The following is a 21,605-nucleotide window of genomic DNA, read 5'->3' on the forward strand; positions in this document are numbered from 1 at the left end:
AATAGGCTGCATAAAAGGCTGGGGGCGGGCGGAGCGGGAAGGCGGCCAGGCCCAGGTCTGCAGTTCAGCCAAGCAGGCACACAGGCCGGACCTGGAGAAGTGTCCCCAAGCCTGGCCCGGGGCTCTCCTGCCTTCCACACCATGGGGCCCAGCCTCCGCCGCTGGCTCTGCCTGGTGCCCTTAGTCTTGGGGCTCTGGTCTGGAGGTAAGCGAGGGCGACCTCCCCAACTGCTGCCCTTAGCATCCCTGCTCGGCCAGCCTGCCGGCCTTCAGCAGCTTTTCTCTCCAGGTGTGAGCGCAACTCCACTGCTCGCAGCCCGGCCCTTGAGCCCCTGTTCCCTGGAGGGGATAGAGATCAAAGGCGGCTCCTTCCAGCTTCTCCAACAGGGCCAGGCCCTGGAGTATGTGTGTCCCTCGGGGTTCTACCCCTACCCTGTGCAGACCCGAACCTGCAGGTCCACGGGGTCCTGGAGCACCCTGAAGACTCGAGACCAAAAGGTCGTCAGGAAGGCAGAGTGCAGAGGTGCGAGGCAGAGTGGGAAGGAGGGCAGAGCAGTGGGGCCGAGGTCAGCCCTCGGGAGAGGAGCGCGGTGCTGGAGTAGAGGCTGCCCTGCCGGCTCCTTGGGGGTGGGAGCAGCCCTAGGGGTGCAGGTGGCGGGGAGATGGAGGGCACGTGCCCAGTGTCAGGTGGCCCAGCCGTGATGACAGTGCTCAGATGTGGGCAGGGGGCGGGGTGGAGCCGCTCCGGTGGGACCGGGAGGGAGCTGTTTCTCGGTGACAGGGTCCATTTGCTCTTGGTGACCTCTACTCGTCCCCTTCCCCAAAGCGATCCGCTGCCCAAGACCCCAGGAATTTGAGAACGGGGACTACTGGCCCCGGTCTCTCTACTACAATGTGAGTGACGAGATCTCCTTCCACTGCTATGACGGTTATACTCTCCGGGGCTCCGCCAATCGCACCTGCCAGGTGAACGGCCGGTGGGATGGACAAACGGCCATCTGCGACGACGGAGGTGAGGCGCGTGCCCGGCGACAACCTTGCCTCCGCTGCCTGGCTCCACCCGAGGGCGCGCTGTCGCGGCATCCTCTGCCCCGCCCTCGGGGGCTCAGACTCGCGCTCACCTGTGGTCTTGTGCCTCCGCAGCGGCGTACTGCCCCAACCCTGGCATCCCCATTGGCACGAGGAAGATGGGCAGCCAGTACCGCCTTGAGGACACTGTCACCTACTCCTGCAGCAGGGGGCTCACGCTGCGCGGCTCCCACCAGCGAAGATGCCAGGAAGGCGGCTCCTGGAGCGGGACAGAACCTTCCTGCCAAGGTGACCCTTGACCCCTGCCCCGAGGTCAGAGCCTGGTCTCCCATCCCAGTGTCCCCACACAGGGCACCGTCTTCTCTCCTCGCTCACCCCGGCTCTTCCGAACGTCCTGGAGAGCTTTGCTGCTTCCAAGCCCGGAAACGCGCCGTCCTCCGCCTCTGCTCACTTGTCCTTCCCCTTCTAGACATCTGACCTGGGTTTTGACTTTTCCCAGACTCCTTCATGTACGACACCCCTCAGGAGGTGGCCGAGGCCTTCCTGTCCTCCCTGACAGAGACCATAGAGGGAGTGGATGCCGAGGATGGGCACAGCCCAGGTTTGAGGGCAGAGAGGGGCCGTGGGCAGGGAGCTGGAGGAGGCGGAGCCGGGCCGGAGAGCCGGGCATGCTGGAGCCTGTGTGTTTCCCCGCGGTCCCGCAGGGGAACAACAGAAGCGGAAGATCGTCCTGGATCCCGCGGGCTCCATGAACATCTACCTGGTGCTGGACGGCTCGGACAGCATCGGAGCCAGCAACTTCACAGGCGCCAAGAGGTGCCTGGCCAGCCTCATCGAGAAGGTGGGGTCCGCGCCCTGGGCGCGTCCCGGACTGACTCCGAGCTCCCCCAGCCCCTCTGCAGCTCGGTCCCAGGACGTCTTCTTTTTTTTGTTTGTTTTTTTGTTTTTGTTTTTCTCCGGTACTGGGAACCGAACTCACGACCTTGCGCTTGCCAGGCAGGCGCTTTGCCGCTGAGCTAAATCCCCAGCCCCGGTCCCGGGACGTCTTAAGGGCCTGTCTCTGCCCTTCCATGTGAAGTAGCATCCTCAGGCTTACCAGCCCTCGAGCCTTTGACGGGGCTTTTCCTATCGCAGAAAAGTGCCGAATTCTCCAGGCCGCGGTCTCCTGCTTTTAATCCCATGGCTCCTCGTCCCCCTCACCCACAGGTGGCGAGTTACGGGGTGAGGCCTAGATACGGTCTGGTGACGTACGCCACAGAGCCCAAAGTCTTGGTCCGAGTGTCCGAGAAAAAGAGCAGCGACGCAGACTGGGTCACGGACCAGCTCAACCGGATCAGCTACGCAGGTCAGGGGTTAGGCGAGGGGCAGCTGGGCGGTTCGCGGTGCGCTCAGAGAGGCTCGGAGTGCTGCGGGGAGCGGTCACACGGCAGGGACAGGGAGGGCCGCTTCACAGCAAGGCTGGCTCGGGGAGACCAGCCCAGGCTTGGCGCGGGGCTTGGGGGCTGCCGTGTGGCCGAAGGAGAGTCTGTGGATCAGCTCACAGCTCGGGAAAACACGGGGCCCGCAGCGACGGCCTCCGGAGCGTGACGAGGGTGGCGGGGGGAGACCAAGCGGGGTGACGGCCGCTTCCTCCTCCACAGACCACAAGCTGAAGAGCGGCACTAACACCAAGAGGGCCCTCCAGGCCGTGTACAGCATGATGAGCTGGGAAGGGGACGACCCTCCCGAAGGCTGGAACCGCACCCGCCACGTCATCATCCTCATGACCGACGGTCAGCAGGCACCTCACCCGGCCAGTGCGGCCCCCGTGCCGGGGCCCTGGCCACAGCTGGCTGTGGAGCTCTCCTGTGGCCCCTTAGAAGGAGGGGGCCCTCTCCCCAGGTCCTCATGCTCGGGGTGTCACCGCCATCCACCAGTTCATCCAGACTCTTCCATTCTCGCTTCGCGCCCTCAGAGTTCCTGTCCCTTCTGCAGGCTTGTACAACATGGGCGGCGACCCAGTCACGGTCATTCATGACATCCGGAACTTGCTGGACATCGGCAGGGATCGCAAGAACCCCAGGGAGGATTATCTGGGTGAGTGGGCGGCCCAGGGGCCCCCCCACCCCCACGCGCTCTCCCTGCGCAGACACTCACTCCCCTCTCCCTCAGACGTGTACGTGTTTGGGGTCGGGCCCCTGGTGGACCAAGTGAACATCAACGCTCTGGCTTCCAAGAAGGACAACGAGCAACACGTGTTCAAAGTGAAGGACATGGAAAACCTGGAGGACGTGTTCTTCCAGATGATCGGTACGGAGGTTACGGGCGCACGGGAGGCTGTCAGGAATCCCGGCTGCGCCCCGGCCCCCACGTTGCTCATTTCCCTCTAATCCTGAAGCCTGGGGAGCCTGAAGGGCCTTCTCGCTCCTCCTGCGCCCCATGGAGCTGCTTTTGCTTCCTGGACTGTTTGCTCACCTTAGAGCCGCAGAGCTGGGGAGCCGCAGGGACCCCTCGGGCACACTGCATCTTACAGACGTGGAAACTGAGGCCAAGCCAGCGCCCCAGCAAGGGCTGGGCTGAAAATCACTGACCTCCGAGCTCTCAGCCCCCAGCTCTTCTCACCGCGCCCCAGTGGCCCTGTTGTCCCTCACAGGAGGGAGTGAAGGCCCTCAGCCTTGTCCTCCTGTGGACACGCAGGGATCCCTTAGGGTCCCCGAGGTTCAGCTCCTCCTCCCTCTCTGCCAGATGAGAGCCAGTCTCTGGGGCTCTGCGGCATGGTGTGGGAGCACAGGAAGGGCACCGACTACCACAGGAACCCGTGGCAGGCCAAGATCTCGGTCACCGTAAGCACAGCGTCCCGGCTGCGGGGCTGGCGGGGCGAGGCTGCAGCGGTGCAGCGAGGCGGGCTGAGAGCGGTGGGCTGACCCTCTCCGCTGTGCCGCACCAGAGGCCTCAGAAGGGCCACGAGAACTGCATGGGGGCCGTGGTGTCCGAGTACTTCGTGCTGACGGCGGCTCACTGCTTCACCGTGGAGGACCAGAAGCACTCCATCAAGGTCAATGTGGGTAAGGGCACGGAAGCCTGCACCTCCTCCTTCCGCACAGGCGCACGCTGCCCGGCCAGGGAGGGGGGCCCGGAAGTCTCCGACACCCCGGGAGACTCGGACACCCCTGAGCCAGAGGCTGGAGGCTGCCTGCAGGAAAGCAGCGCCCACTCTCCGCCCCCTAGGAGGGAAGAGGCAGGACCTGGAGATAGAAGAAGTCCTGTTTCATCCCAAGTACAACATCAACGGGAAAAAGGACCGAGGGATTCTGGAATTTTATGACTATGACGTGGCTTTGGTCAAGCTTAAGAAGAAGCTGTTATTCAGCCAGACCCTCAGGTGAGAGGCCTGGGGTCCCCACAAAGGCCGAGGGAGGGGGCTGGGGCGTGGGCCAGGCTGACTGTCCCCACCCCTGAACAGGCCTGTGTGTCTCCCCTGCACCAAGGGAACAACTCGAGCTCTGCGGCTTCCGCAGACGGCCACTTGCCAGCAGCACAGTAAGGCGTGCCGGGGGCGGGGGGGGGCCGCGCGGAGCCCGGGTCAGTGTGGCCAACCTTTCCGAGCTTCCCATAACAAGCAGGCGGCCAGCATGATGCCGAAGGTTTGCCACCACTGGCTTAAGTCAGGGTGGAGCGCCAGGCACGGGGGAGGTGGGGCAGCGGGTGTAACCGTCTGTCCACCTGTCTAGAGGAAGAGCTGCTCCCTGCAAAGGACATCAAAGCTCTGTTTGTCTCTGAGGAGCAGAAGAAGCTGACCCGGAAGGAGGTCTACATCAAGAACGGAGAGAAGGTGAGCAATGGGGGGTCCTGTGCCGGGGGCGCTCTAGGGCCCCGGCCAGCTTTGTCCATCGCCCTCTCCCCCTGCAGAAAGGCGGCTGTGAGAGGGACGCCCGGCACGCTGCGGGCTACGACAAAGTCAAGGACATCTCTGAGGTGGTCACGCCCAGGTTTCTGTGCACGGGTGGAGTGGACCCCTACGCCGACCCTAATACCTGCAGAGGTGAGGAGGCTCTCTGGCGGGGCTCAGGCGCCGGAGGCCCAAGGCTCCTCTCCCTACAGCTCTCCTCTCTTGCAGGGGATTCTGGCGGCCCTCTGATCATTCACAAGAGGAGCCGCTTCATCCAAGTGAGTGCTGCTGTCCCACCTGGGTTCCACAGGGACCCCAAGGCTGGGAAGCTCCCACGTGTGGCTGGGGACGGGAGGAGGCAGAGCCCGCCTCTCCTCGGGGCAGGTCTTTGACCTGGGCAGTTTAGGGTCATGTGTCTGCCCGTGGTGTGGAGGGGAGCAGGGGTGATGGCGTTCCCAGCCCCCTTCCTTTAGGCCAGTGCAGACGCAGATGCAGGTGGAATAGCCACGCTTCCCAGCATTAGGGAGAAACTGTTCCGAGTGGCCCACAGCACCCCCTCACCTCGGCAGGTTGGCGTGATCAGCTGGGGAGTAGTGGATGTCTGCCATGACCGGAAACGGCGACAGCAGGTACCCGTTTACGCCCGGGACTTTCACCTCAATCTCTTCCAAGTGCTGCCCTGGCTCAAGGAGAAACTCAAAGATGAGAATCTGGACTTCCTATGAGGTGTTTCCTGCTGGAAGGGGGCACGGGCTCGAATTAAAACAGCTGCGATAATCACTGTGTTCCAAGATCCTTTCGGGTGGAGTGGGGGATGCGCACCGGCTGTGCTGTTACAGCTGAGATCAAACCTGACAGCCGTGTGTAAAGGCTTGACCCAGATACCAAGTGCTGAGAGACCGGAGGCTGAGGAGGTGTGAGCTCCCGCCTCGGCATTTTACTGAGACCGAGACGGAGACCAGCATTGGGGGAATCCGGCTTCACACCCTAAAAGCCATCCACAAGGTTCTCCTTGTAGACATCATCACTGTAGACAATCTGAGTCCTCTTGTCCCGGTGGCAGCCCTTAGGGCTGTTCTGGACAGCTGAAGAGGGAGAAGAACAACCGTTAAGGGCGGACGGGTGCCGGCGCCTGACCTCGCTCCTGCCCCCTGGTGGCTGCAAGGGCTGGTCTCCCGGCGGGCCCCTCACCTCAGCAGGGCCAGAGGTGGTGACCGGGGTGACGGAGACAGTACTGTGGCGTGTGGATATTGTGATAAATGTTTTGTTCTTCGAAAAATCGCCAAATGTTATTGCTGAGACTTGTGAATGATGTCAACTCACTACTTTTAGGCAATATGTCAAAAATTAAAAATTAGAAAAGCTTTGTAGCCCCTTTGTTGATACACTGGGTGTTTCCTCTTACATAGAACCTGCAGGGCCACGCTTGCTAGCCCTTTTTTCTGCCGTTTTCCCAGGAAAATCTCTTACCTGACGAGCAGGGCTGTTCACACTGAGAAATGCCACTGGCTCCCCGAGAACCCGTTGGGGGCAGTTCTGGCCGAAGCCCCCTTGCGCCCCTGGCGGCCTCCCCTTCCTCTTTCCGCCCAGTACGGGAAGGGACCCTCCTTCCCGTCCGAGGGTCCCCCCTCACCACTCGGCCTCGAGAGTCACTCCGGCCAGTTCCCGCAGCATTTGGTCTTTGCACCTTGTCACCGCTCCCCCCCCCCAACACTGTGTCCTGTGGGCTCAGTGCCCGGGGCCTCCGATGCGGTCCCAGCCCCGGGGCCTTCCTCCCGTCGCCTCTGCTGTAGCTTACTCAGTGCAAAGGGCCAGCTCTCTGGGGACATGGCGGGTCACGGGGCGCAGGGTCCAGCCTCCTCCTGGGCTCCCTGCGCACCCCCCTAGCCAGGGCTGGTCACTCTCTCCTCCAAGGCCGGTCTCCTTGATGACACTATCGTTCCGCAGCCCCCGAGACACAGCTGACCCTAACCCACATTCCCACTCCTCACCTCACCCGTCTGCTAGTCCCTGCGGGAGTCGTTTCCAGCGCTTGTCTCCTCCCCTCCCGCAGCCCCCACACATTCTGGCCTCCATCGGGGAACAGAAAGGGGCGGCAGAGGGGACGGGAGGAGGAAAGAACCTGCTTCTTACCGAGGGAGCCCCAGACAGACTTGCCGGTAGCCGCGTCCAGCATGGGCTGTTTGCGGGCGATGTTGACTTTGAGCTGCACGGACTCCACCTGGGTCCCGTTGAGCTGCAGCGGGGAGAGGACGGGGACAGGCGTGAGGGACACCGAGGCGCCTGTGTCAGGGGCTGCCGTCCGAGCCCAGACTGGCCCGGGGTCTGAGGAAGAGGACAGTGCAGAGACCTTCCCCGTCTGGGGAACCCGTTTCCAGGCTCCCAAGCGTCTCAGGGAGGAAACAGGAGGCGGGAAGTGGGGAAGGAAGAACAGCTCGAGGAAGTCCCAACCTCGGCAACAGCCTGGTCTGCCGACTCCATCTTCTCATAGGTGACGAAGGCACAGCTGGGCGAGAGACAGTGGGGTCAGTCGGGGCTGTGGGCGCCCCGGACCCGGCCCCAGCCTCGAGTCCTGGGCTCCCCCGCGCTCACTTTCTAGGCGGGTCCATGGAGAGGTCGATGATGTTCCCGAAGGGAGAGAAGGCCCCGCGGAGCAGCGTGGGCGTCATGTCCTCCCCGTAGACGTAGAGCGTGTTCCCCTTCCGAGGGGCCCGGCGCTCGGGGAATGAGTCTGACCCTGCGGGGCGAGGAATCACAGCCTGGAGACTGTCCGGCTCGCCTCCGCCCTAGGGCCCACCCCAGCCCTAAGCCAGGTCACCTTCCCACAGCCCCGATCACTCACGGCGGAAAGGCCCTTCCCGGTCTCGGTCCCGCTCGCGCTCTCTGTCCCGGTCCCGCTCGCGGTCACGCTCCCGCTCTCTGTCCCGCTCCCGGTCTCTGTCCCGCTCCCGGTCTCTGTCCCGCTCCCGCTCCCGCTCCCGCTCTCTGTCCCGGGTCCTCTCATGGCTGCGGTCCCGGCTGCGGCTTCGGGGAGGGGAGGCGGAGGAGCGGGCACCGCCGCGCTCTTCGTAGCCCCAGTCAAAGCTCCGAGGGGGGCCGTCGCCACCCCCCGGGCCCTCGGCTTCTTCTCCATCCGGCCCCAGCTCTCGGAGGCGATCGCTAGAAGACACAAAGCTGGGGCAACACGGACAGTGGACAGAGGTCAGCGGGGGTCCTTCTCCCTTCCTGTCGAGCCTGTGCAGACGCGACACCCCGCTGCAGCCCCGAGCCCCCCGGGACGCAGGCGCCCAGCTCCTCTCACCTCTCATACAGAGACTTCCTCTGGGGGCGTCTGGAGGACTGCGGGAGAGACAGGACGGTTAGGCGGCTCCGGCCGCTGGCGGGTGGTCCGGAACACGCACCCCCACGCTCAGCCTCTCGGGACAGAAGAGGGCCGTTACCTCCTGCAGGTTGTCGTCCGCGGATATGCTCCTCTGGAACGGCTGGAAGGTGGGCGCCGGCCCCTTCTCAGGGTCCTGGAGGGAGCAGCAGCTCACGTCAGTGTTGGACCAGGACGCTGCCCAATCCTGAGTTGGGGCGGCTCCTCTTCCCTCTTTTTTTGACTTCTTCGGGTTTTTTTTTTTTTTTTCTTTCAATCCTATGCACCCTTCTTATTTAATTATGTACTGAGCTATGACCCATCTTTATTTTTATTTACTTGCTGGCAGTGCTGGTACATCCTGGCCCTTTTGAAAAAAAGTTTAATTTTGAGACAGGGTCCTGCAGTCACTAAATTGCTCAGGTTGTGGTCAGACTTGTGGTCTTCCTGCTTCAGCCTCCCAGAGTGCCCGGAGCTCAGCCTCCCCCGATGCAGGGATTATAGGCATGTACCATCACGCCCAGCTTATGTACTGCCTTTTAAATAAGTGGCCTAACGTAGATGTAAACTCCTTGGTTTACCGAAGCCTCTTTTGACATTTTCAGCCTATTCAACTCTTGGAGGCTCTAACTGACGGTGGCTTAGAATCACAGGATGTGCCATACGGAAGACGTAGCAGTCACCTACTTGTGCAAATTTTATGGATAAAAGCCTGAAACTCTATTTGATTCCCTCAGTAAAGTCTCTGTGGAGGCCTGGGTAGGTAGGGAAGAAACTAAAGCTCTGGCCAGCTGTGGCGGCACACATCTGTATACAGTCCTAGCTACTTGGGAGGCTGAGGCAGAAGGACTACCTGACCCCAGGGGTTCAAAGGAAGCCTGGGCAACATAGGGAGGAGAGTCTGTCTCAAAAGTAGAAAGAAGGGGCTGGGGATTTAGCTCAGTGGCACAGTACCTGCCTGGCAAGCGCAAGGTCGTGAGTTTGATTCCCGGTACCAGAAAAAAACCGAAAGTGGAAAGAAAGAAAAAGGCAAGGAAAGAGAGGAAGCTACTGCTGAGAAGGGTGCAGCGACGTGCCTGCCTCCGAATATGCCTTACCGTTTCCCTCGGCCCACTTCCCCTCCAACGTGGAAGGGTGCGCTCGGGGGCCCGGGATCCCTCCCACAAGCCTGCGTGTGCTCACCTTTAACTTGCCCTCTAGGGTTCGCGAGCGTTTGAAGCCTGAGTTCTTGGTCTCAGCCTTGATGGCACTGATGGCTCCTGACTTCACCAGCTGCTTTGCCTGCTCTGTGGCCGTGGCTGTGTCCACCGCAGGCTGCTCCGACAGCGCTGCAGTGGCGAGCAAGAGACGTGGCGCTGGCCGTGGCGGCTGTCGGGCGCCTGCCCCCCCCCTCACCCTCCCACCGCCGGTACTCACAGCGCTTGACGCCACCTTGGCTGGCTGTGCTGCTGCTACTTTGCTTCTTCAGAGCCAGCAATGCCTTTTTCTGGGAGCAAGGACGAGAGGAATCAGCGAGCACCCGTCCCCAGTCACGTCCGCTCCCAAGGGCCCTGGGCGGATCACTCCGGGGACACCTTTCTCAGAGAAGACACAAAGGGCACCCCGCAGTGGCGCATCAAGGCAGCCCTGCCTCTTGCATCTGATCCTCCAGGGCCCTTGGTGACACCAGCAGTACTTAACCTAGCCAAGCCACAGTAGCCCAGGCTTTCCACTCTCACATTTTTGAAGCTAAAGCAAATGAATTTGATCACGAAGTTGAGCCCTAGGATGGAAGCGGTAAGAGTGAGCCTCCGTGCCCTCTTTGGGGCTTTCACCCATCTTCCCCTACCTATCTAAGGAAGCCGATGTCATTGTAAGAGGGCCACCGAGAAATCAAATACACAGTTCTGACCCCCAAGAAGCACGCAGACCAGGAAATAAAACCACCAGGCTGAGCAGTCAAGAATGATTATAGAGGAGCGATTACTTGCAGCTGAGTGCAAATAAGATTTTTCTGATGCTTAAATAGCTACATAACTGGGCCCCAGGTAGGATTTCCCTAACACAAATCCAGCAGGAAGGTATTTTAGACAGACAAAATATGGTGGCAAAGATACAAAGCAAAGGTTTTTGGAACGTTTTGGAGTAGTAAATAGTTCCGTTTGGTTAGGCAGGAATGCCAAGCTAAGGTTTCGGGGCTTTGTTCTACACACGTGAAGCTACTTACAGGTTCTGAGAAAGAGAGAACGAAGTGTAGCATTTTGAACAGATCATTTTAACAAGAGTGAAGAGGTCTGTCTAAGAAGAGACCGGGAAACTTGACAGACATTACAACAGCCTTGGTGAGTTTCAGCAAAGCCCTACTGCGGAAGCCACAAGAAAGAATGAAAAAGAGAAATTACTTCGGAGGAAGAATTAGAAAGATTTGGCACACCAGGGCGGTGGCACAGGTGCTTGGAGTCAGCTGCTTGCAAGGCTGAGGCAGGAAGGTTGCCTGAGCCCAGGAGTTCAAGACCAGCGTGGGCAACACAGCAAGACCTCATTTCAAAACTGAAACCGAACACAAACCAGAAGACTCGACAGGTGTCTCTGCTATGCAAACACCGGAGTCCAAAAGTCAGAGGTGAGAATTTTGAAGCCAAACACAGGACAGAATTGAGTGTAGTCAGCCCTACTGACAGATCAAGAAAACGGTCTAGGTCAGACTGGATAGAAAGACGACTGCTTCAGTTTGGGTACCTGATGCTTGTCAGTAAGGGACTGAACACAACTCAAAAATCCAGAGATCACCAGCCTTTTAGGCGGCGCTAAAAGCTGCAGGGGAGGGTAACAGTTCCATGAAGGGGTGCGTAGAAAAGAGAGAACACCCACCTCGAAGCCGCACCGAGGCTACAGTCTCCAGCGCGGAGCTGGGAGAGCCCGCCCCATCCACTCACACCCACCCCAGGCGCTCAGAGTGCAGGTCTGGGAGAGGCCGGCCAGGCCCCCACACTCCCTCACCTTCTTCTTCAGTTTGCTGAATTTCTTCTGCAGGGCCTCCTCCTCCTCGCTCAGTCCGGGGGGGATCACCAACATGGTGGCTCCTGGTTCAGGGGCAGGGCCCAAGACATCTTTCTCCACCGTCACACCCGGGGTTCGCACGCCATCCCCGCTGCACCCCCGGCCACCCCCCACGCCTGCTGCTCCTGCCTCTGGCCGTTCCCAACCCCTTGTTTAAACCAGGCTGCGTCCAAGCTCCTGCTCGTCGGAATCAACCAGCGCTTCTGCTTCCAAGGATTGCAGACGCCAGAGCCTCGGGGTGCCATGTGGCCCGTGAGGGAAAAACACCCGCTCCGTCGCCAAGACCAAGGCACCGGGTCCCCCCCGTGCCCACTTGGGTCGCTAGGGCCAGCCGCAGGGTCCGGAGCGCAGAGGAAGCGGCCGAGCCCGCGCAGCGCTCCCAGAGCCACGCAAAGGGGAAGAGAGAGGGGGCTCAGAAGAAAGCACACAGTGAGGACCAGAAGCCCTTACCTGAGGGGGCGGCAACCGGGGCCCCACGGTCTCGGGTGGGGCCCGCGCTGGCAGCTGAGAGCGGGCTCAGAGCGATGACGCGCGAGGGGCGGGGAACGCGGTAACCAAGGCGGCAACACGGGCCGAAGCGCGGGCACTTCCGCCCGGCCTTCCCGCGTACCAGGTCCGGCCCTTCGGTTCGCTTGTACCAGCGCCCCGGGGGTGTGTGTGCCGGAAGTCGGCTCCACTTCCGCCCACTCTGGGGCGGGGCTTAGTCGTGGCTACACGCTGCACTTCCGGGCTGCCCAGCACTGCGGCGGGTCCAGGATGATGGAGACGGAGCGACTCGGTGAGGACGAGAGAGGTGGAACGGAGTAGTGAAAGCTAATGACTCTTGACCTCTAACCTCTGACCTTACCCCCATAGTGCTGCCTCCCCCAGATCCCCTGCATCTGCCCCTTCGGGCTGTGGAACTGGGATGCACAGGGCGCTGGGAGCTGCTCAACGTGCCTGGGGCTCCAGTGAGCACTGTGAGTGACTTTTGACCCTAACCTTTGACCCGCGGTATGCCCCAAACTTACTGTAGTCTCACAGTAGGATCTAGCGTGACCTCACTCCCCTGGGCCCCAACTGATGCTGGACACCCCCTGCCCATTGGGCCTCCCTGGCTTGGAGCCCAGGCAGGACAGAGCAAGCAGCGCCGGGGATACTCTGCGAGCTGTCCTTTCAGTTGTACCTCTTCTCCTCGCGCCCCTTCCTATTCCCAAGCACCAGGGCACCTCTTCGCTGAGATGCTAACTTTTGAGCATAGATCCCTTCACCTGGGTGTGAGACTCCTCAAACTAGAAATTCTCCACTTCTAAGCATGCCTCATAATTAGCAAGGGAGCATTCTCAAAAACACAGATTCCTAGGTTGGCCCCTGAGTCTGAAATCTAAAGTCGGCGTTATTGACTAGTGCCCCAGTAGGAGGGAGTTTTGGGATAGCCTTTGGAAATTACTGCTTCGGCCTGGCAGCCCTAGTCTGTCTGCTTGGGACCACGACCATTTCATCTCAAGATACAAAGCCCACCTCCTCTTTTGTCTGCACTTTGACCTCTTTCTGGTCTCAGTGCCTCTTGCTGCCCTTTGTTCCAGCTTCCCCATGGCCTCCCTCCCTGTGCCCCTGACCTGCAGCAAGAAGCAGAGCAGTTGTTTCTGGCATCCCCGGCCTGGCTCCCTCTGCACAGTGTGGAGCACGCAGCTCGGTGAGGAGTCTGGAGGGGCCCGGAGAGGGCGGTGGGTTGCTGAGGGAGCTGCGACGGGGAGAAGGAAGACTTGAAAATTACTTCCTTTCCTTTCAGAAAATGGCAGAGGAAGACGGACCCCTGGTCTCTCCTGGCTGCTACAGGGGCTCCAGTCCCATCGGACCTTCAGGCCCAAAGACACCCCACCACAGGGCAGATTCTGGGCTACAAGGAGGTCAGGGGTCAGGGGCCGTGAGAGGCAGAGTTGGGAGACGGAGGTGAGCAGAAGCTCAGCTTCGCTGAGGCTGTCATCTCTTGCTCAGGTCCTGCTGGAGAACACGAACCTGTCAGCCACAACTTCCTTGTCTCTTCGCCGGCCCCCAGGGCCAGTCTCCCAGTCGCTGTGGGGGAATCCAACACAGTATCCTTTCTGGCCAGGTGACTGGTGAAGGAGGGTGGCGGAGAGGGGCCCTCGGTTTCCAGGGGCGGGCTCACTGCGCATCCAGTGTTGCTGTCATCCCGTGAGTCCCTGTCTGTTCGCCCTCTCTCCAGGCGGGATGGACGAGCCCACCCTCACAGAGCTGAGCGCGCGGGAGGAGGCTGAGGAGGAGATAGACTTTGAGAAAGGTGAGTTAGGGCTCTCCATCTGGGCCCTGAAGAGAAGGCGCCCAGGAGGGCCTTCACTGGGCTCCTGTTAGCCCTTCGATGTGTTTGCAAGTTAGGGAACCGCGGAAGGGGAAAGCTTTCCTTCTTTATGGCCGTCAGTGGAAAAGCCACAGGAGCTGTGCCCGATTGCAACGTCCGTGCTGCGCCTGGCTGCCTTGTATAAGCTGTAACTTGCACATCAGCCTGCAGTGGCGCCGATTTCATCTCCCTGTTCCTGGTCTCCAGATCTTCTCACTGTCCCACCTGGCTTCAAGAAAGGGGTGAACTTTGTCCCCAAGGGTGAGTTGCGTAGATTTTGCGCAGGGGCCCTCTTCCTACAGATAGAGACGGTCGTGACAAGGCTGCCCCCTCTGCCCTGCTCCTCAGATCACCCAGCCCCAGCCCCTGGGTTGCTCAGCCTCAGCCGTCTGCTGGAACCTCTGGATTTGGGTGGGGGCGACGAGGACGAGAGTGAAGCGGCGGGACAGACAGAAGGACGCAGAGGGGACGCCGGTTCAGCCCCTTCCTGCAGGGCTCCCTTGGCTCGAGCAAGCAGTTTGGAGGACCTGGTGTTGAAGGTTGGTGGCTGTGGGCGGTGGAGGAACGAAAGAAGGGGCCCTGCTGGAAGGGAGGCGGGTGGCTGGCGGGGAGCCCGGAGCATCTTTAGGGGAAGCTGAGGGCTCTCTGGCTGACTTCTCCAGGAAGCTTCCACAGTGGTGGCCCCGCCAGAGCCTCCCAAGCCTCCAGCTCAGGAGCAGTGGGCCGTTCCTGTGGACGTCACCTCCCCTGTTGGTGACTTCTACCGCCTCATTCCCCACCCGGCCTTCCAGGTACAGTGGCCGTGTCCTTGGATCCCCATCCTGCTCCCCAGGGTGTCCCTTGTCTCTGTTTCCCACCAGAGGCCAGATACCGTCCAGGCAGCCTCAGCCCTCCGTCCCAGCCTCTCCCCGCTCTGCCCTGCCCGGCCAGGAGCAGGACCCGGAAGACCCCTCCCGCTTCAGCCCCCACCGGCTCTCTCTCCCACAGTGGCCGTTTGAGCCAGACGTGTTTCAGAAACAGGCCATCCTGCACTTGGAACAGCACAACTCTGTCTTCGTCGCGGCTCACACGTCTGCGGGGAAGACAGTGGTGGCTGAATACGCCATCGCCCTGGCTCAGAAACACATGACCCGGTACGCGTGGCCTCCCAGTGTCCCTTCGCTGGCCAGCCCCATGGCCCAGCCTCCTGCCTGGGATGGGTCTCTTCCCCAGCTCTCCCTCATCCTGGGGATAGTTCGGGAGAAGCTGTGGCAGGGAGGCGTGTTGGAGAGATGACCTTAAGAAGTTCAGGAAGGGGTGCAGCGGAACTTTTCTGGGGTCCTGTTTTGAAGGAGGATGTGAAGGCTGTTAGGAGGGGGAGCAGCCGAGCCTGTGGGGTGGGGTATGGGAGGGCTCGCGGGGTACAGGGGCCCCTGCCGAGCGCGTGGAGGAACTCCGCTGCCTCTGCTGTCTTCCCAGGACCATCTACACCTCACCCATCAAGGCTCTGAGCAACCAGAAGTTCCGGGACTTCCGAAACACCTTTGGGGACGTGGGGCTGCTCACAGGGGACGTGCAGCTGCACCCGGAGGCCTCCTGCCTCATCATGACGACAGAGATCCTTCGGTAAGCGGGGCGCCTGGCCTGGGGCGGGGGGTTCAGATGGGCGGACATTGAGAGCACACGTTGGCTGAGGAGAGGGTGTAAGGGGGAGCTGCTGGTGCCCTCACGTCAGCCTCTGGCTGTGCTCCCAGCTCCATGCTGTATAGCGGCTCGGACGTCATCCGGGACCTGGAGTGGGTCATCTTCGACGAGGTTCACTATATCAACGATGCAGAGGTAAAGGGCGTGGGGTGGAGCAGCTGCCCTCTTCCCCACACCCTGAGGACCTGACGCCTTTGCCCCAAGCGGAAGCCTTTGTCCCTTCTCGGGGGCAGAGGGGCAGCCCCTCTGGGCTCCCATAACCTGTCTTCCCCACCTGTGCCCAGCGCGGGGTGGTGTGGGAGGAGGTGCTCATCATGCTCCCGGACCACGTCTCCATCATCCTTCTGAGTGCGACGGTCCCCAACGCCCTGGAGTTTGCCGACTGGATTGGGTGAGACGTGGGCCTGAGGGCCCGGGTGAAGAGGGTCTGAGGCTTCCCTGGTTAGAGTTGGGGGACAAAGGGGAGGGACCAGGCCTCGGGGCTGTGGCCGGGGAACACAGCGCGCCTGGGTAGCTACAGGGTCCCCCTTAGGCCCAGAATGCTGAGGTGGGGCGGTTGGGGCAGCCTTCCTGTCTGAGTCTCTGAGGAGACGGGGAGGGATGGGCGTTCCTTCATCCCCGTTTCCCTGGCCTCCCTCCTCTCAGGCGGCTGAAGCGCCGTCAGATCTACGTGATCAGCACGCTCACTCGGCCTGTCCCCCTGGAGCACTACCTGTTCACAGGAAACAGCCCCAAGACGCAGGGGGAGCTCTTCCTGTTGCTGGACTCTCGAGGGGCCTTCCACACCAAGGGGTGAGCCCGTGGCCGGGGGGGGGGTAGAGCCAGGGCTGGGGCCGGGCCCCGCCAGACCTGACCGCTGCCCACCCTGTGCCAGGTACTATGCAGCCGTGGAGGCAAAGAAGGAGAGGATGAGCAAACACGCGCAGACCTTCGGGGCCAAGCAGCCCACGCACCAGGGCGGGCCCGCACAGGTAGGGCGGGGAGGTCGCGCCAGCACCTGCATCTCTACCCGCTGCCGTCCTGGACCCCTTGGACTTGAGCCTTGAGCCCTGCTTGATTGACGCTGCTTCACTTCTTCTGGCCAGCCTCTGTCCCCTTTCCTCTCCTTCCCAAGGACCGTGGCGTGTACCTGTCTCTGCTGGCCTCTCTCCGCACCCGGGCCCAGCTGCCAGTCGTGGTGTTCACCTTCTCCCGGGGCCGCTGCGATGAGCAGGCCTCCGGCCTCACCTCGCTGGACCTCACCACGAGCTCGGAAAAGAGCGAGATCCACCTCTTCCTGCAGCGCTGCCTGGCGCGGCTCCGCGGCTCTGATCGCCAGCTGCCCCAGGTGGGTCCGTGCGGACGGGAGGGACGGGGTGGGGGAGACCAGGTCGTGACTGCCGGCCGCCTCCCTGGTCCTGCAGGTCCTGCACATGTCGGAGCTCCTGCACCGCGGCCTGGGCGTGCACCACAGTGGCATCCTGCCCATCCTCAAGGAGATCGTGGAGATGCTGTTCAGTCGTGGCCTGGTCAAGGTGTGCACACTGAGGGAGGGACTGGCAGGTGCGAGCCGGGCACCCTTTAGGATATAGGCAGGATAGCGCAGTGGTTAAGAACCGGGGTGTGGTGGTGCACACCTGTAATCCCTGCCTGTAATCCTAGCACTCGGGAGGCTGAGGCAGGACGATGGCTGTGAGTTCGAGGTCAGCCTGGGGTCAAGGCCAGCCTGAACTGCATAGTGAGACCTTGTCTCAAAAAACCAAAAGACAAAACAAAAAAAGCAAAACCGAAAAAAGAACTGGCGCTCTGGATTGAGACTGCCTGGGTTTAAATCTCAGCTTTACTGTATCCTTAGGCAAATTACTTACCTTTTCTGGACTTTCAGCTTCCTCTCTTGGGTTGCATGGGATATGAACAAGCGGTCCTCAGAAGAGAAACCCGAACAGCTAGAGTTATTAGTAAGCAGAAATACTAAGTGAAATGTTACGAGGTATACTTTTACAGCTGTTAGCCTGGCAAAATCTAGGAAGGTGGCTGGTGCCCAGTGTGGCCAGAGACAGAGGTGACTCTGTGATCCTAGAGCTCCTTGTTCAGCTGTAGCTAGTTTGGGGTGCACTATTTTGTCTCCACTCTGGCACTATTGAAGCAAAATAAACACAACATGCTTAGTATCTATTGCTGGGCATATGGCCCAAAGAAATTCTCACCCCTATCTATGAAGGAATACATTTATATCTTTTTCCTCTGCTGTCTGTAATATTGTTTATGTGGGTGGTCTGTTGGTGGTGCTCGGGTACCCCTCACTGGAAGCAAGGGTAGGTAAACGTGGGGGATGCACCCCACAGAGTATTCTGCAGCATTCAGAAGCAATGGATAGCTGGGCGTGGTGGTGCACGCCTATAATCCCAGCACTCGGGAGGCTGAGGCAGGAGGATTGCTGTGAGTTAGAGGCCAGCCTGGGCTACATAGTAAGACCTTGTCTCAAAAAAAACAAAAACAAAAAAACCCAACGGGTAGAGTATAACCACAGAAACATGGACAGATGTTCACATGCTGTGTGGAGGAAAAGGGAGAGAGAACAGTTAGCTCTCAGCCATCAGAGAGCGAGAGAGAGAAAAGAAGGAAGGAAGCCATGAGATGTTTAAAACTCCTGTATGTGAACTGTAAATCGTATGTTGTAGGAATCGTACCGTATTCACATCAAAAGCAACTTGTGAAACGTCTCCGAATCGCGGCAGTGGAGGGATGGGAGTGGGGTATGGGGCAAAAGGAAAGAAATAGGAGATCACATAAGCAAAACGAGGAAGTACTAGATTAGCCTTGAGAGCTAAATGCGATCCCCAAGTCGTGATGGGGCACCGATCCTCCGCAGGGTGAGGCGGCCGGCGTGGGCTCACGTGTGGAGCCCCTCTGCTGACCCGTTTCCCCTCTCTGCCAGGTCCTCTTCGCCACCGAGACCTTCGCCATGGGTGTGAACATGCCCGCCCGCACCGTGGTGTTTGACTCCATGCGCAAGCACGACGGCTCCACCTTCCGGGACCTCCTCCCCGGGGAGTACGTGCAGATGGCGGGCCGCGCCGGCCGCCGGGGCCTGGACCCCACGGGCACGGTCATCCTGCTCTGCAAGGGCCGCGTGCCTGAGATGGCCGACCTGCACCGCATGGTGATGGTGAGCAGGGCGGCCTGCGCCGGCCAGGCAGGGTCCCGCCCACTGCCCTGCACTTCTGTTCTGGCTGTGCTGTCTGGCTTGGGAGAAGCCGGGTTAGGAGCCAGCAAATCCAGGGAAGCAACGAGCTCCCATCTGCTCTGGTTGCTCCCCACTCTGAGCACGGAGCCAGACGGGGCCCTTGGGGTCTGGCTGTTCCATTCAGCCATCTCGTTTTGCCAAGGTGGCGAGCAGCGGGCTGTCTGAGGGCCCATGTTGCAGAGCTGGGGCTGGGGCCGGGCAGGCTGAGCACCCTGGGGCCAGCAGGGCCGTGGCAGGTCTCACCCGATCCTCCCACCTGGCTCCAGGGGAAGCCGTCCCAGCTGCAGTCCCAGTTCCGCCTCACGTACACTATGATCCTCAACCTGCTGCGCGTGGACGCCCTCAGGGTGGAAGATATGATGAAGAGGAGCTTCTCCGAGTTCCCATCCCGCAAGGACAGCAAGGTGAGGAGGCTGGGGAGCGTTCTGCTTGGAGGAGGGCGGAGAAAGCCAGGCTGGGAAGAGTGGGCATCGGGAGGCCAGCGGGGTGAAGGCGGGCGGGATCCATTCACAGATCTCCCCGCTGCTCAGGCCCAGGAGCAGGCCCTGGCCGAACTGGCCAAGAAGCTGGGGTCCTTAGAGGCCCCTGACGTGACTGGCCAGCTGGTCGACCTGCCTGAGTATTACAGCTGGGGAGAGGAGCTGATGGAGACCCGGAGCACGATCCAGGTGAAGGAGCATGTGGCGTGTGCGGGAGGGAGGGGCGGGACGGGGGGCTCTGACCTCAGACCCAGGGTCCGAGCGACACCCCTTCTCATGGTGCGCACCCCTGCCCCTCAGCGGCGCATCGTGGAATCTGTGAATGGGCTGAAGTCGCTGTCGGTGGGGCGGGTCGTGGTTGTGAAGAGCGAGGAGCATCACAACACACTGGGAGTGATCCTGCAGGTGAGGGTTTGCACCCCGCGGGTGGAGGGAGCCCAGCCGCTCTCCCCCTTAGCTGGGCGGCTGCAGCCACCACAGTGCCCTCCTCCCCGCTTTGCTGCCCATCCTCTCCCTGCCCGCTCCCTCTCCTGGCCCCTGGAAACAGACCTGACTGCTGGGTTTGGTCCCCACCGCGGGCGCACTGTGTGATGCCTGCTCCCCGGTCCCTGCCGGGGATGGGCATCCGGTCCCCTGTGACGCCCACTCCTCACATCCCGGTGTCCTGGCCCGTCCGCCTCCCCCAGGTCTCCTCCACCTCCACCAGCAGAGTCTTCACAACCCTGGTCTTGTGTGACAAGCCCAGGCCTGAGGACCCGCAGGCCAGGGGCCCGGCCACTGCACACGTGCCGCAGCCCGATGATCTCGTGGGGTTTAAGCTCTTCCTCCCTGAAGGCGAGTGAGGCGGCTGCCTGGCCCCCCGGGAGCAGCATGAGCAGGACGCTGGGCTCCGTGGCGAGGCCGACCTGCTGGCTCCGCTTTCTACAGGGCCCTGTGAGCACACCGTGGCCAAGCTCCAGCCGGGAGACGTGGCGGCCATCACCACCAAGGTGCTCCGTGTGAGTGGGGAGAAGATCCTCGAGGACTTCAGCAGGAGGCAGCAGCCAAAATTCAGGTGGGAGGCGGGGGGCCCTTTCCCAGGGTGGGTGCTACCTAGGGGGACCATGACCTGAGGGGACGCGAGAGACTCCCTCAGCTGAGGGGGCTCTGACGGCAAGGAAGCGTCTTGCCCCAGCTCTCAAAACCCGGCCCACCTCCAGGAAGGAGCCTCCCCTCGCGGCCGTGACCGCCGCCGTGCAGGAGCTGCTGCGCCTGGCTCAGGCGCACCCCGCCGGACCCCCCACCCTGGACCCTGTCAATGACCTGCAGCTGAAGGATGTGTCAGTGGTAGAGGGCGGGCTCCGGGCCCGGAAGCTGGAGGAGCTCATCCGGGGGGCTCAGTGTGTGCACAGCCCCCGGTTTCCTGCGCAGGTAGCTCTGAGGTGGGAGGGCCTGTCCTCTCCGGGTCCGCTCGGCCCTTGTCCCCAGTGGGCCTCTCTGAGCGGGCGGGGGTTGACGGCTCCTGCCTGCGCCTCCACAGTACCTGAAGCTGCGAGAGCGAATGCAGATCGAGAAGGAGATGGAGCGGCTGCGCTTCCTGCTGTCGGACCAGTCGCTGCTGCTGCTGCCCGAGTACCACCAGCGCGTAGAGGTGGGGGCGGCGCCGGGCCGGCAGCGGGGAGAGCACTCCCCGACCCCACCCTCTTACTTTCTTTCTTCCCACCCTCTTTCTTGCAGGTGCTCCGGACCCTGGGCTACGTGGATGAGGCGGGCACGGTGAAGCTGGCGGGGCGGGTGGCTTGCGCCATGAGCAGCCATGAGCTGCTCCTCACGGAGCTCATGTTTGACAACGCACTGAGTGCCCTGCGGCCTGAGGAGATCGCCGCCCTGCTGTCTGGCCTGGTCTGCCAGAGCCCCGGGGACCCTGGGGATCAACTCCCGAGCACCCTCAAGCAGGTAGGGACCCCACTCCTCTCCCTCCAATCCTAGGCTTCGGCACTGCCAACCCTCCATGCGCCCTGCGAGCAGGGGCGCCATCCTCCTCGGTCTGGCCCTCCCTGGGCCTGGACCAGGCAGGAGGCAGGCCTCGCCCTATCCTTCCCTTCCCCAGGGAGTGGAGCGTGTCCGGGCGGTGGCCCAGAGGATTGGTGAGGTGCAGGTGGCTTGTGGCCTGAACCAGACAGTGGAGGAATTCGTGGGCGAGCTGAACTTCGGGCTGGTGGAGGTTGTGTATGAGTGGGCCCGGGGCATGGTGAGTCCTGGGCTGGGGCCGGCTGGCTGGGCGGGGAGGTGGTTCGCAGGCCTGGCACATTTGGTCCTCACTCTGCTCTCCTGCAGCCCTTCTCTGAGTTGGCGGGGCTCTCGGGGACTCCTGAAGGCCTGGTGGTCCGCTGCATCCAGCGCCTAGCTGAGATGTGTCGCTCGCTGCGAGGGGCAGCCCGCCTGGTCGGGGAGCCTGTGCTAGGTGCCAAGATGGAGACGGCAGCCACCTTGCTACGGCGAGACATCGTCTTCGCAGCCAGTCTTTACACCCAGTGAACGACCCCTGGGTAAAAGTGTAACAATAAAGCAGCAAAGCACCGCTCTGCCTAGGCTGTTGGACAGGG

At 61.4% G+C, this 21,605-nt stretch overlaps 3 protein-coding genes across 3 annotated transcripts; 2 read left to right on the top strand and 1 right to left on the bottom strand.

Moving 5' to 3' along the window:
* The first annotated feature begins 3 nt into the window (after nt 1-3).
* Cfb (complement factor B) lies at nt 4-5,677 on the top strand. The gene is made up of 18 exons (XM_005389399.2): nt 4-205; nt 290-523; nt 827-1,012; nt 1,144-1,317; nt 1,529-1,630; nt 1,734-1,870; nt 2,236-2,374; nt 2,670-2,801; nt 3,004-3,105; nt 3,181-3,318; nt 3,754-3,851; nt 3,956-4,073; nt 4,237-4,390; nt 4,472-4,548; nt 4,740-4,840; nt 4,918-5,050; nt 5,126-5,175; nt 5,467-5,677. Exons 1-18 carry the CDS (start codon nt 142-144, stop codon nt 5,620-5,622), a joined length of 2,295 nt encoding a protein of 764 aa, XP_005389456.1. The 5' UTR covers nt 4-141; the 3' UTR covers nt 5,623-5,677.
* Nucleotides 5,678-5,786: 109 nt separating this feature from the next.
* On the bottom strand, nt 5,787-11,853 carry Nelfe (negative elongation factor complex member E). The gene is made up of 11 exons (XM_005389401.2): nt 11,745-11,853; nt 11,235-11,317; nt 9,672-9,741; nt 9,438-9,583; nt 8,338-8,412; nt 8,199-8,236; nt 7,740-8,071; nt 7,490-7,634; nt 7,349-7,403; nt 7,031-7,133; nt 5,787-5,982 (listed from the first exon to the last, which is right to left on the bottom strand). The coding sequence occupies exons 2-11, from the start codon at nt 11,307-11,309 to the stop codon at nt 5,885-5,887; spliced, it is 1,137 nt and encodes a 378-aa protein (XP_005389458.1). The 5' UTR covers nt 11,310-11,317; nt 11,745-11,853; the 3' UTR covers nt 5,787-5,884.
* A 107-nt stretch (nt 11,854-11,960) lies between these two features.
* Skiv2l (SKI2 homolog, superkiller viralicidic activity 2-like) lies at nt 11,961-21,580 on the top strand. The gene is made up of 28 exons (XM_005389400.2): nt 11,961-12,072; nt 12,150-12,253; nt 12,860-12,969; nt 13,066-13,183; nt 13,272-13,386; nt 13,501-13,575; nt 13,840-13,893; nt 13,981-14,171; nt 14,295-14,423; nt 14,620-14,765; nt 15,091-15,237; nt 15,366-15,450; nt 15,600-15,706; nt 15,961-16,107; nt 16,190-16,286; nt 16,430-16,642; nt 16,719-16,829; nt 18,233-18,463; nt 18,808-18,945; nt 19,072-19,209; nt 19,321-19,425; nt 19,707-19,854; nt 19,948-20,074; nt 20,220-20,430; nt 20,540-20,650; nt 20,737-20,955; nt 21,110-21,250; nt 21,337-21,580. Exons 1-28 carry the CDS (start codon nt 12,051-12,053, stop codon nt 21,535-21,537), a joined length of 3,741 nt encoding a protein of 1,246 aa, XP_005389457.1. The 5' UTR covers nt 11,961-12,050; the 3' UTR covers nt 21,538-21,580.
* Nucleotides 21,581-21,605: the final 25 nt, after the last annotated feature.

Source organism: Chinchilla lanigera, unplaced genomic scaffold (genome assembly GCF_000276665.1).
Source record: "Chinchilla lanigera isolate Chin_1 unplaced genomic scaffold, ChiLan1.0 scaffold00036, whole genome shotgun sequence".
Classification (NCBI taxonomy): Eukaryota; Metazoa; Chordata; class Mammalia; order Rodentia; family Chinchillidae; genus Chinchilla; species Chinchilla lanigera.

Coding starts and splice junctions, on each gene's coding strand:
- Cfb (XM_005389399.2), top strand. CDS start 142: ATGGGGCCCAGCCTCCGCCGCTGGCTCTGCCTGGTGCCCTTAGTCTTG. Junction 4,391..4,471: donor TTATTCAGCCAGACCCTCAG/GTGAGAGGCCTG, acceptor ACCCCTGAACAG/GCCTGTGTGTCTCCCCTGCA. Junction 4,841..4,917: donor ACATCAAGAACGGAGAGAAG/GTGAGCAATGGG, acceptor CTCCCCCTGCAG/AAAGGCGGCTGTGAGAGGGA.
- Nelfe (XM_005389401.2), bottom strand. CDS start 11,309: ATGTTGGTGATCCCCCCCGGACTGAGCGAGGAGGAGGAGGCCCTGCAG. Junction 8,237..8,337: donor CGGACGACAACCTGCAGGAG/GTAACGGCCCTC, acceptor TCTCTCCCGCAG/TCCTCCAGACGCCCCCAGAG. Junction 7,635..7,739: donor CCGGGAAGGGCCTTTCCGCC/GTGAGTGATCGG, acceptor CTCGCCCCGCAG/GGTCAGACTCATTCCCCGAG.
- Skiv2l (XM_005389400.2), top strand. CDS start 12,051: ATGATGGAGACGGAGCGACTCG. Junction 13,576..13,839: donor GGAGATAGACTTTGAGAAAG/GTGAGTTAGGGC, acceptor CCTGGTCTCCAG/ATCTTCTCACTGTCCCACCT. Junction 16,643..16,718: donor CTGATCGCCAGCTGCCCCAG/GTGGGTCCGTGC, acceptor CTGGTCCTGCAG/GTCCTGCACATGTCGGAGCT.